General features: G+C 44.6%; 1 protein-coding gene across 1 annotated transcript in view; it reads left to right on the top strand.

Moving 5' to 3' along the window:
* IRAK2 (interleukin 1 receptor associated kinase 2) overlaps window positions 1-12163 on the top strand; it is a 59790-nt gene that overhangs the window by 34370 nt on the left and 13257 nt on the right. Inside the window, exons 5-10 of the mRNA XM_045832267.1 lie at window positions 445-639; window positions 722-786; window positions 3508-3622; window positions 5022-5131; window positions 7046-7241; window positions 10505-10567. Coding sequence (XP_045688223.1) covers window positions 445-639; window positions 722-786; window positions 3508-3622; window positions 5022-5131; window positions 7046-7241; window positions 10505-10567 — 744 coding nt within the window. The remainder of the gene's footprint in view (window positions 1-444; window positions 640-721; window positions 787-3507; window positions 3623-5021; window positions 5132-7045; window positions 7242-10504; window positions 10568-12163) is intronic.

The following is a 12163-nucleotide window of genomic DNA, read 5'->3' as shown; positions in this document are numbered from 1 at the left end:
CACCACAGGCAGGACTGGGCACGCCAGCTTGGCCATTGATTGGCTGTGTGATCTCACCTCAGGTCTGTGGCCTCCTGCGTGCTTACCTTTGTAAACTGAAAAATAAACAAACAAAGAGCAAATATCAACCATTTGTGTCAGGCATACTCACATTTTAGTTAATCTTCAAAATTTCCCTCCAGGGTATGATTGTCATGTTCATTTTTGCTGATGCAATTAAGTTCAGAGAGGTTAAGTAACTTGTCCAAGGTCACAAAGCAAGTTAGGGGCAGAGCTGGGATTTGAGCAGGCCCTAGTCATGTCCTTTTTATCATTCCTCCTCACTGGATAAGGTGAGCCCCTCCAGCCCTTCAGCTCTGGTGTTCTAAGGTATCCCTGACATAGTATGGAGAACATCTTCCATATTAACTCTGTTGTAATCTCTGTCTCTTCTTGGAACCCCAGGATTTCAGCACCTCCATTCCTAAGCAAGAAACGCTTCTGAGCGAGGCTACAAACAGCATGTTCTGGAGCGAGGAGGACGTGGTTCAGGCAACTGATAACTTCAATCAAACCTACAAAATCAGTGAGGGGACCTTTGCTGACATCTACAGAGGACAAAGGCAGGGCACGCCATTTGTCTGCAAGAAGCTCAGAGAGGTGAGCACTTCTTGGTTTCTAGCCGCGGGTGGAGGCTGCATGGTGAGGCTGGATTTTAATGTTGTAGTGTATTTTCCCACAGACGGACTGCTCAGGCCCAGGATCAATTGAGAAATTCTTGCAAGCAGAGAAACAGATTTGTCAAAGGTAAGCCTTCCCTTTGGAAAATAGTCTGTTTAATAATGATGACAACTAATCCTTACATAGTGCTCCCTGTGTGGCAGTCATGTTTCAAGCACTCTGTGTGTATAAACTCATTTTGTCCTCACAAGAACCCTGTAATGTAGCTGCTATTACCATATTGTTTTACATACAGGCAAACTGAGGCACAAAGAGGTTAAGTGTCTTGTCCAAGATCACATGGCTAGTAAGCGACAGAGCTCAAATTTGAACCTGGATTGGTCTGGCTCCATAGTCCATGCTTTTTCTCTGTAGCAACTATAAGTACAGGCTAGAATTGCAAAAGAACCTTGGCTCCCTTGGCCCAACTCCTTTCATCCAGGGGGAGAGAAATCTGTTTCTATCTCATTGTGTGAGGTGCGCAGAGACTTGCTGATTCCCACTCTATGGGTGAATCCATCCTAAAACTCCAGTGCTCTGGAGCAGGATCCGGCAAATGGCGGCCAACCAGCTCAATCCGGCCCTGCCTATGTTTGCATGGCCCAAAAGCTAAGGATGGTTTGAGAAAAATAAAAACAATATTTCATGACACATGAAAAGGATTAAAAATTCAGACTTCGGTGTGCATAATAAAGTTTTATTGGAACACAGTTCATTTATTCCCATGTTGTCTGTGGCTGTTTTTGTGAGACAGTGCACAGTTGAGTAATTGGAACGAAGACCGCATGGCCTAGAGAGTCCAAAATGTTTATTGTCTAGTTTTTTTACAGAGAAATTCTGCTACCTCTGGCCTTGAGCAGTACGGGCCTTCAAAAGTTATCCTCAAATCTGCTCATTTTACAGGTGGGGAAACTGAGGCTGGAGGAGTGAAGTGAGCTTCCCTGTCACAGAGCTGGGTGGCCACTGAGAAAGAGAAGGGGAAGGACTATTGGGAGACCCAGGGGCTTGTTCTGGCTCTGCCATCACTGACTGATGGGAGCCTCACAGAGCCTGTCGGGCCCCTGGCACGTGCTGTGCGTCAGCTGTCATTCAGCCTTGGCAGGTCCCTGTCGAGTTTCCTCTGTCAGTGTGCAGCCTTGGGCAAGTGATGCGTGATCATTGTAGAGTATTTTAAGAAATAAAGAAAATCATAAATAAGAAAATAGAAATCTATTTTCCATAGCTCCTACAAGTAACCACTGCTGTATTAATATTTTGATATATTTTAATCCTTTGATACTCTTTAATCCTTTCTCTGTTCATACATGTGTACACACGTACACACACGTATACACATACCGATGTAACACACATATTTAGTGGAAACTAGAAGTCTAATATCCCCTCCACCTTGGCATGGTGCCGTCCTGGAGTTGGCAGGCATTCCTTCATTCACTGATTTGGCAAATGTGAGTTGTCCAGGCCCTACTTGCTTGGGGAGTGCAGGCCTTGAAAAATACACTGCCTCTGCCTTCGGGAAGTTTATGGTCCAGTGGGGAGAGTAGTGTGTAAATAATTTTAATGAGTGTGAAAAGTGTGAAGTGGGAAGGCCTGGGGGATGTGGAAGAGGGCAGAGTGGTCAGGCAGGAGGCCGTTACAATAGTCCTGGGGAGAGTCCATCAGCATCTGACCCAAGGCAGAGGAGGGGGGAATGAAAGGGATGTTCGAAACTACTTATGATAGTTTTATAATTAAATGAGGCGATAAGGAGGAAATTTCTGGGAAATTGGATGGTTGGTAGTCCCCTGCGCTGAGGTATAACTATGGGCAGAGAAGTGGGTTTGGGAGTGGTCAAGTCTAGGTTGTTTTCCTAGAGCAGGGCTGTCAAACTCATTTTCACAGGAGGCCATGTCAGCCTTGAGGTTGCCTTCCAAGGGCTGAATGTAATTTCATCTCCTTAACAGTTAAGGAATAGTTATATTTATACAGTCCTAAAATTATTTTGGCCCTTTGAAGGCAACCACGAGGTTGATGTGACCCCTGGTGAAAACGAGTTTGACACCCCTGACCTAGAGCATGGAGATGAGAGCTGTGAGAGTGTTCTTCACAGAGGTGGGAGTTACCTAGAGGAGCAGTTTATAATACAGGATGATGGGCCAGCCTGGGAGGCTCAGGTTTTAGAGGGAGGTGTAGGAGGAGGGTCTTAGTGAGAAAGGCCAAGAAAGAGTGGTCAAGAGAGGTAGGAGGAGAGTCAGGAGGGACTGGTGACTTAGAATCCATTGGAAGAGGATTTGGGGGAAGAACTCCAGTGCTAGGAGTCAAACAGACCTTCAGTGTCATCCTGGCTTCACCGAGTGCTAGTTATAACCTAGGGCTAGTTGCTTAATCTCTAAGCCTCTGCTTCAAGAAGATGGGGTGGCTAAGGTGTCAGAATGCTGCAGAGCAGGGAAGCAGGATAAATTGAAGCAACTTGACTTCTAGCTCCTTGAAGGAAGGCAGTTTTCATCTTTCTACTGTGGCGCTAGGGCCTCAGGGCAATGGAGAGGGTAGAAGAAGTATAGAAAGTGAGGAATTTGAGCAGTCTTTAAAAAATATTTTTTATTGATTGATTTTGAGAGAGAGAGAAAAAAATATCAATTTGCTGTTCCACTTATTTAGGCATTCATTGGTTGATTCTTGTGTGTGCCCTGACTGGGGATAGAATCCACAACCTTGGTGCATTGGGATGACATTCCAACCAACTGGAATGGCTTCTCAGCCAGGGCCAGAGAAGTCTTTGATTACTCTTTCTGTTTGAGTCCTCACTCCTGCACTAATGCCTGATTACAGATGCTGCCACCCCAATATCTTACCTCTGCTGGGCTTCTGCACTGGAAAACAGTTTTACAGCTTGATCTACCCCTACATGGCAAATGGTTCTTTACAGGACAGACTCCGGTGTCAGGTAAGAGACTGGGTCATAGTCAGAGAACAGGACCAGGCAGCACCCTATTAGAGAATCAAGGATTAAGGACATACAGGAGTCCAGAGAGGGAGGGGACATCCAGAAAGGCCCTTTAATAGAAGTTAGTCCAGGATAGATAAGATCTGGCTAAATATTTTCAAGTAAAACCCTATAAAACGTTTATTTGACAAGAGGCATTACATTTAAGTCAAGAGAAAAACTAAAGTATCCCATGGCACTAATTTTACTCAACATTGTTCTGGAGGTGGTAGCCAATGCAATAGAAGAGGAAAAAGAATTAAGAGATACAAAGTATGGAAAAGTAGAGGTAAAATTCTATTTAAAAATGGTATGCTAATATATACCTATTTGCTTGTGTATTTATGGATATATCTCTGGAAAGATACAACAAAAGAGTACCTTGGCTGCCTCTGGGGAGGGGAACTAGATAGCTGTGGTATAGGACAGGAGGGAAACTTACTACACATGCTTTTGTACCTTTTGCATATTATACCATGTGAGTGTAGTACTTACAAATTAAGTATTACTTAAAAATTACAATTTTTAAAACAAATCTCCCTCCCATTAAATCTTGAAACAGAGGAGAAAAATTTATTCCACATGGAATTATTGCTTCCTTTGGCAGAGACCAAAGCAGTTATTCATGGTGTAACAATAATGATCACTAGCTGTGCTGGACTCTTCCTGTGGGCACTGTGGGCTTTTCACATGTCTTCTCCAGGCCTTGCCACAACCCAGCAGGTTTTCTTCATTTTCCAAAAGAGGAGAGTCTCTGGCACAGAGAGGCAAAATGACTTGCCCGAAGGAACCGAGCTGACAAGTGTCAGGGCTAGGGTTTAAACTGGGTTCATGTGGCTACAGAATTCAGAGTTTTAGAGAAGTTGATTAGCAAGGCCAATTCTTAGAGGATGTGGGACTTAAGATAGGACTTGAAAAATAAGTGGTGCTTTAACCTGGAGATTCAATCTTAGAACAACAGTGGTAGCACGTAGGGGAAGGCAAAAAGAGCTGCTGTTTGCTGAGCACCCACTGTGTGACAGGCACTCTGCTAGTACAAGGATACACTAGCATAAGGATTCTTTGAATCCTTACAACAACCCTAAGGCATAGGGATTGACATTTCCATTTTAATCGAAGAAAGGGAGGCTCAGAGACGTTGAGTGTCTTTTCCAAAGTCACACAGCTAGTGCATGTCTGAACTGGGATTTACACCTAGATATTCTGATGTTAAAACTTGTACCCTGCCAGTAAACCATGCTGGTAAAGCCCTGTTGCAGAGGACAGGAGGGGCTGGAGGAGAGACAGAAGCCTAGGACCCTGCCATTGGAACTTTAAAAGACATAGGTATCACTATTGCTCCCCCTTTCTTTTCTCTTAGGGCGGCTCACATCCCCTCCCCTGGCCCCAGCGCATCAGCATCTTCTCAGGGCTGCTTCGTGCTGTGGAGTACCTTCACAGCTTGGAGATCATCCACGGCAACATCAAGAGGTGAGAGAGGGAGACCCTGCCAAGGGCTCAGGCTGCAGAGATGAGACTGACATTCCATGGTTCCCTTCTCCCTGTCTCTCTTCTTTTTGCCTTTCTCTGCCCACCTTGCCTCCCTTGGGTGTCTCTTTCTTTGTTGAAAACAGTTTTCAACCCCCAAAATCAGTGTTTCTGATTGCAGTCAGCATGAACTGCCTATCTGTCACCACATTTGTTTTTCTGAGCTGGTGTTTTCCCAACAAGCACCCGACACCTCTCATGTATTTTACTTCCCACCCAGCCAGCTGGTCTGCACCTGGCCATGTCTGCCAAGTCCCTGGAATTTTGAGCTCTGTGCTCACAGTACTCTTGTAGACCTGCCCCCCCCGCCAACTTATGTATCTGTTGGTGAAAGCAACTCAGGTCATGGAGGTTTCCTGCAGGGTAGGGAGCCAGTTATCATGCTCCCAGACATCTAAGAGCAGGAGATCCCTGTCTGAAGACTTTCAGCATGGGGAGAAATTCTAGAAGATACCAGAGAATTTGGAAAATCTGAACTCAAAACCATAGAACCCACACTTCCCCAAAGTCCTCTTTCCATTTGCCAAGGAGAAGCTCTTTCCTCTTTTTTCCCCCCATGATTCTCACTTGGTTGCACACACCAAGAAAGGAAATGAAAAGACTGAGGTCATCCTGGCTCACAGCAAGACTCCTCAGGTTCCTCCATTTTTCAGTCTCAGCCCTAAGGCAGCACATCTGCCAGTTCATGCTCTCTTTTCCCTCCTTTATTTAAACACAGTAAACATTGCACGTCATCATTTCCCGTGACTTCTTAGCCTTCCATTGCAGGGTTGTCCATAATTTATGTACTTCTTCTAATAGTGGACATTGGGATTGATGTCTACTTTTACAGATTTTATTTATTTGCAGAGAGAGAGGATGGGAGGGAGAAAGGGAGGGAGAGAAACATCAGTTGGTTGCCTCTTGCACGCCTCCAACCAGAAACCTGGCCTGCAACCCAGGCATGTGCCCTGATTGGGAATTGAACCCGTGACCTTTTGGTTCACAGGTTGTCGCTTAATTCACTGAGTCACACCAGCCAGGGCATGGTGTCTACTTTTAAAAAAACTGTTAGAGATTAGTCCTTTATTGAATGGTTTCATACATCTAGCTGAGTCTTTTGTCTCCTCCCCCCAGCCCCACCTTTGGGGTAGTTTCTGAGAGTTCATTCCCATGGTTTAGATGAGTAGATTCAAGAATGTTTTTATTGCTCTTATTTTCTACAATCTGGGCAGATTCAGTCAAAGGATGCTGGCATTTATTTTTATTTATTTTTTATTTTTTTATCCTCACCTGAGGACATTTTTTTTCATCACTTTTAGAGAGAGGAAGGGAGAGAGAGAGAAAGAAAAAAAGAGAAACACTGACCTTCTTATGTGTACTCTGACTTGGGATCAAACCTGCAACTCAGGCATATGCCCGGATTGAGAATCAAACCCACAGTCCTTAGGTCCATGGGATGATGCTCCAACCAACTGAGGATCCAAATTGTTCAGGGCAAGGACGCTGGTATTTAGACTTGAGTCAGCTGGGCCAGAGCTGGAGGTCCGAACACCTTTGGAGGGGACTGAGTGATACAACCTATGGGCTTGGCCAGCTGAGGTTGATCGGGGTAGACAATTAGGATGGTTGTGGGGATTTGGCCACACGAAATGCCATTCCTAAGGCAGCAGGATTAATCTTAGTTCCACCCTCATTTTCCAGTGGGAGTGGGCTTCCCTCTCAGGACTGGCTCAGAAACTCCGTGTTGAGGATTGTCAGTGACCCTGACTTAGTGCAGCTGACACTGCTCACTGCTAAGTTGTTTCCCAAAGGGTCTCCATGGCAACCTCTTTTTGTCCAGGTCAAAATAAGAAGGTTCCACTTTCTTTTCCACAGCTCCAATGTTTTGCTAGATCAAAACTTCACCCCCATGCTGGCTCACCCAGTGGCTCACCTGTGTTCTGTCAACAAAAGGTCAAAATACACTGTGATGAAGACCCACCTTTTCCAGGCCTCAGCTGCGTATCTGCCAGATGATTTCATCAAGGTGGGACAGCTGACAAAGCGAGTGGACATCTTCAGCTGTGGAATAGTAAGAGTTTCCTTCTTTGCCGAGACTTGGGCCTGAACTCGTTTGTCCTCTCCTTTGCAAGCATGGGCTAGAGTAGAGGCTGGTAGACAGGTTCTATCAAAGTACAGCAGGCGCTGGCAAACTATGGCCCACAGGCCAAAACTGGCACATGGCTTGTTTCATATGGCCTATAACTAAGAATAGTGTTTACATTTGTAAAAAATTGAATAGTCATAATTTCAAAAAAACAAAGAATATGTGACAGGGACTTGATTTGTTGTCCACAAAACCTAAAATATTTATGATGTAGTCTGTTAAAGAAAAAAATTGGCCAGCCCTTGAAGTCAAGCCACTCAGGAGAGTCCAGATGGTAGTAGGCTACAGATGTCATCTCCTGACGTCCCTGATTCCCATCCAGCTACCGGTTTAATTTTCTGTTCAGAAGTGTTTATCCTTGTTGTTTATCCATCTGTTTTGTCCCCCTGTCCATCCATCTTTACAGTCATCTATCCACCCATTCATTCAACATCCACCCATTCATCCAGCCCCCCAGCAGCCTCCCACTCATTCACTACAGTCCACTTATCCTCACCACCACCCTGCCGGTCATTACTGTGTGTGGAATTTGTGCAGACTACAACTGTAACTAAAATACTGTCCTTCTCCCAGGAGCTCATGGTCTGAAAATGGCAGCCTCCAGGCTACATTTGTACAGAACATCAATTCCTTGAGATCTCTGTAGGGTTGATGTGCTTAAACGTTTGGTGAACAAATAGGTTTGGCAAATCTGGGTTAAGTGAAGTCAAGGAGATTTCTTTACCACAAAATTAATCAGAGCCTTTAATATGATAATGAGTCTTTAATATGATAATGAGCCTTTACTCTGTTCATTGTGAATTTACCACAGCTAGGCAAACAGTGTGCTGTGTTTCCCAGGTTAATTTGATAATTGAACCTTGTTCTCTCAGTATCTGTGAATGTCTGTGTCCCATGGAATCCAGTCTGGGAGATGCCGGCCAAGACCAGTGACAGTCTCTGGTTGACCTCTGCCAAGAGCAAACAACTGTATTTTGGACCTTGCCCTCTCTCTTCCTCTTCAGCCTTGAACTCTGCACTTCCTCTCTGACCACGGTCTCCTCTCTGTCCACCTCCCTATGAGTGCCCTCCTGCTGAGCCACTTTCTGCCCTCAGCCCAGCTTCTCGTGTCTGATTCCGCTTCCTTCTGTCTCCCCGCCAGTGGGCTCTTCTGGTTTCCTTGCCCCGTTAGCTCCACTGGGTGACTCATTGAAGTTCAGCAGGGCTTGCCCGGGCTCCTGCTCCTTTAAGACCTGGTGGGACTGACCCCTGAAACCACCAGGCACTGGAGTACAGAGCTCAAGAGCAAGGATTTGGGTCCCAGCTCAGTTACTTTCTCTGGGCCTCAGTTTTGCTTTCTGTAAAACAGGGGGTAACGTTCATCTGGAGATTGATAAGATAATATACATAAACTGGTTAGCATAGTACCCTGTACATACCAAGATTATTAGTATTATAGTGGTTTGTTTTATTATTCCTACCTTCATACCCTCATTCCTGATTTTTGTTTACTGTTGACTTTTTAACTCAGCTCTTGGTGTAACAACTGACTTCGTCCTGCAATCATTCAGTCACTCACTCATTCGGTGCCTGCTGGCTCCCTGCACTTTTTCTCAGCCCTGCCATTGACTAATAGTATGATTTTGAACTGCATTTCACAATATATGTTTTGGTGAGATCCATATGATCTCCGTAAAAGGCACAGCACAGCCTGCCATGTGGAAGAGGCATAGGAAATGTTCATTTCCCCTTGTTTTTAACTTCCTTCCTGGCAGGTGCTACTGGGAAATCCCTTTTCAATGGGCTTCTGTCCACTTGCTGCAGGGGTGCCCGCTGCTGTCCCCTCCTGGCCACTGCCACTCTGTTATTAATCCAGTGGGCCTTTTCTCTGGAGCTGAGGATTTCTTGGCAGTAAATAGGAACTTATGGGTTGCTTCTAGAAAGGCTGTGGAAGAGAGATTTGACATGAAGCATGAAGTACTCACTCTCTTCTATTCACTACCACTAGGTCCCCATTTACCAGATGAGGGCACAGGCTCATTTTAGTTACTTGCCCAAAGATCACCTGCACGTCTAAGGAACAAAGTCAGAATTTGAACCCAGGTCTCTCTGACTAGAGAGGCCTTAACAGTCATGCTGTCATCTCTGCTGAGAATTCCTGTTCAAAGCAGGTTCCTTGTTCATTAAGACACACATCACGGTTTGCCCATTCCGTGGTGGCTTACACTGGCTCAGTCTGTGCTCCTTTTGTGAGTGGATGAATTAGTGAGCAAGTAGTGTCAATAAAAAGCATATGGGTGAAACGTGCTGTAGATGTTGCCGAGATTCTCTGCATGGAATTCTTGTCTGCATGTGGATTCCTCTTCTCTGAGATCGATGTAGCAATTCCTGCTTACCATTTCTGATGGGTTTTTAAGTGAAATTATCTTTAAAATATAGTGTGTGTATGTATGTATGTTTATAAATATAGATGTGTGTGTGTATAATGTGTGTGTATTATACAGGGTGGGGCAAAAGTAGGTTTACAGTTGTTCATGTGGAAAATAATACAATAATTAAATAATAATACAAGACTAAACTCTGTGTTTTGTATACTCACAGCTGTGAACCTACTTTTGCTCCACACTGTATGTATATATGCCCATATATGCATGCAGTTTATATAATACATATAAATGTATATATGCATATATTTATAAAATTGATGGTAATACTCACACATTTGGTTTCCATCCTCCCTGCCTTACTATCAATTAGATTGAACCTTCTACAAGCAGCTGGGAGGCATGTTTAGTTGGAGGAAGTGTGATATTCTCCATGTTCAGATTATGGACACAAGTCTGTGCTGGCAAATGGCAGAACTAGGCCTGGAGGTCAGACTTTGTTATCAAGAAGAAGCTTCTTGCCCTGACTGGTGTGGCTCAGTGGACTGAATGCCAGCCTGTGAACCAAAGGGTCACTGGTTCAATTCCCAGTCAGGGCACATGCCTGGGTTGCAGGCCAGGTCCCCATTAGGGGGCACCTGAGAGGCAACCACACACTGATGTTTCTCTTCCTTCCTTTGTCCCTCCCTTATCCTCTGTCTGAAAATAAATAAATCAAATCTTAAAAAAAAGAAAGAAAAAAGAAGAAGCTTCTCTCTTAGCCAGAATTCCTTCCTGACCTTATACATGGGTGTTCAAACTGTGCTAATTCTATGTTCTCTCCAGGTGTTAGCTGAGGTCCTCACTGGCATCCCTGCGGTGGATAACGACCGAAGCCCAGCTTTCCTGGTAAGGGAACCAGTCGCTTCTGCCTGGGTGGTGCATTTGGGCCTCACAGCTATGAGGGGTGAGAAGGGTGCCCATTTTACAGGTGTGATTGAGGGAGGCCTCCGTCTGGGGTTTGATTTGCATCTATGCAAAGGAGCTTTAATCTCCCACCCCCACCTACCCACCAACAATTACTTTTTCGCGATAATAGGATTTAGAATGTTTAGAGAAAACTAATTTCTTCTCTCTACATGTTAGGCAATCAAATAGGGTTTGTTTGTCCTCAAATTGGCAAAAGTTAATTCCAGCCCTTTTAAATAGGTTTCTATAATAAAATCAATAACTTCCATATTTGGTACCTTCAGAGAACTGTCATATATATAATATAGTGTGATTTCAAAAATATAACAACATGGCTTGACTCTGTTTGGCACTTTCTATAAATTACCTTTCTCAATAACCTCAGAATCCTCGTGAGATTGATAGCGGCACTGTGTTCCTCTATAGGTGAGGAAAGCAGGCCCTGAGATTTGCCTGAAAGCTCAGTTATACTGAGTGTCAGAGCTGAACTTTTGAATCAGGTCTTCTGGATTTTAGATCTTGAGTTCTCAACCATGACATTCCCCTGACTGTTTAATTCTCATGGCAGTCAAAGGAGCCATATGAATTCAGTAGTATCATCACCCCCATTTTGCAGATGAGAAAACTGAGGCCAAGGTGAAGAGACTTTGTCTCATGCTCCTCAGTGAGATCAGTAGTCAAACTGGGATTCAAACCCATGTCTTCGGCAGAGTTTCAAATTCTGTGCAAGCTCTGGTCCTCTTCATCAGTTGAGAGGGGAGCCCCTTTTCTGACTTGATGTTGAAGCCATCAGAGCAGCTGGCTTTTTCTTGACTGGGCCCCAAAAGCATTTCCTGAGCTTTGGGATGGAGAGCCAAAGGCCTCCCCTAAGCACAGAAAATTACAACTTGTCCCTCTACTGAACTCCCTGAGCTCTGGTCCTTTTGGGCACCGAGCTCCAGATTCTGCAAAGAGGTCAGTTTGGGTTGTTTAGAGTAGTTCCTGTCTCCTGCCAGTTTTCTCGAGATACATCCTCAGTAGTGCTCTGGGGTTCCCTGGGTGACCATTGCAGGAGGAGTGTTTTGAGACACTTGTGTGAAATTTGCTAGATGTTTTTTTTTGTTGTTAATGGTTTATAAAAAGGTGAAGGATATCATTTATTCAAAAATCTAGGTTTTTTTCCTCTTCTTCTAGACCCAAATATAGTCTCTCATCATTTCCTGTTGTTGCACATGCACAGTTAAGACTGTGCATGTCGTCAAGATTCCCGGGAGAGTTGAAAGCTGATCACAACTCATGTGGTCCCAGCGGGGTGGGCACAGGCCTCTCCTCTGTGCTCGGGGAAGTGTTTGTGGACACAGTGTTTTCAGAGGGAACTGGGTGGTTTCCACCCAAATTTAAAATGTGTATACACTCTGATGCAGCAGTTTCAGTTCAGTAGAAACGAGGGAAACACACACAAGTGAGGAAAGACAGATGGACAAGGATGCTTGTAGCCTTATTTATGATAGTGAAGCGTTGCAAACAAGTGAAGTATCTTTCAATTGGGAGGTGGTT

The sequence above is a fragment of the Phyllostomus hastatus genome, unplaced genomic scaffold (assembly GCF_019186645.2).
Source record: "Phyllostomus hastatus isolate PE091 unplaced genomic scaffold, TTU_PhHast_1.1 phas_contig_16, whole genome shotgun sequence".
Classification (NCBI taxonomy): Eukaryota; Metazoa; Chordata; class Mammalia; order Chiroptera; family Phyllostomidae; genus Phyllostomus; species Phyllostomus hastatus.
This window is presented reverse-complemented; position numbering and strand designations above follow the sequence as displayed.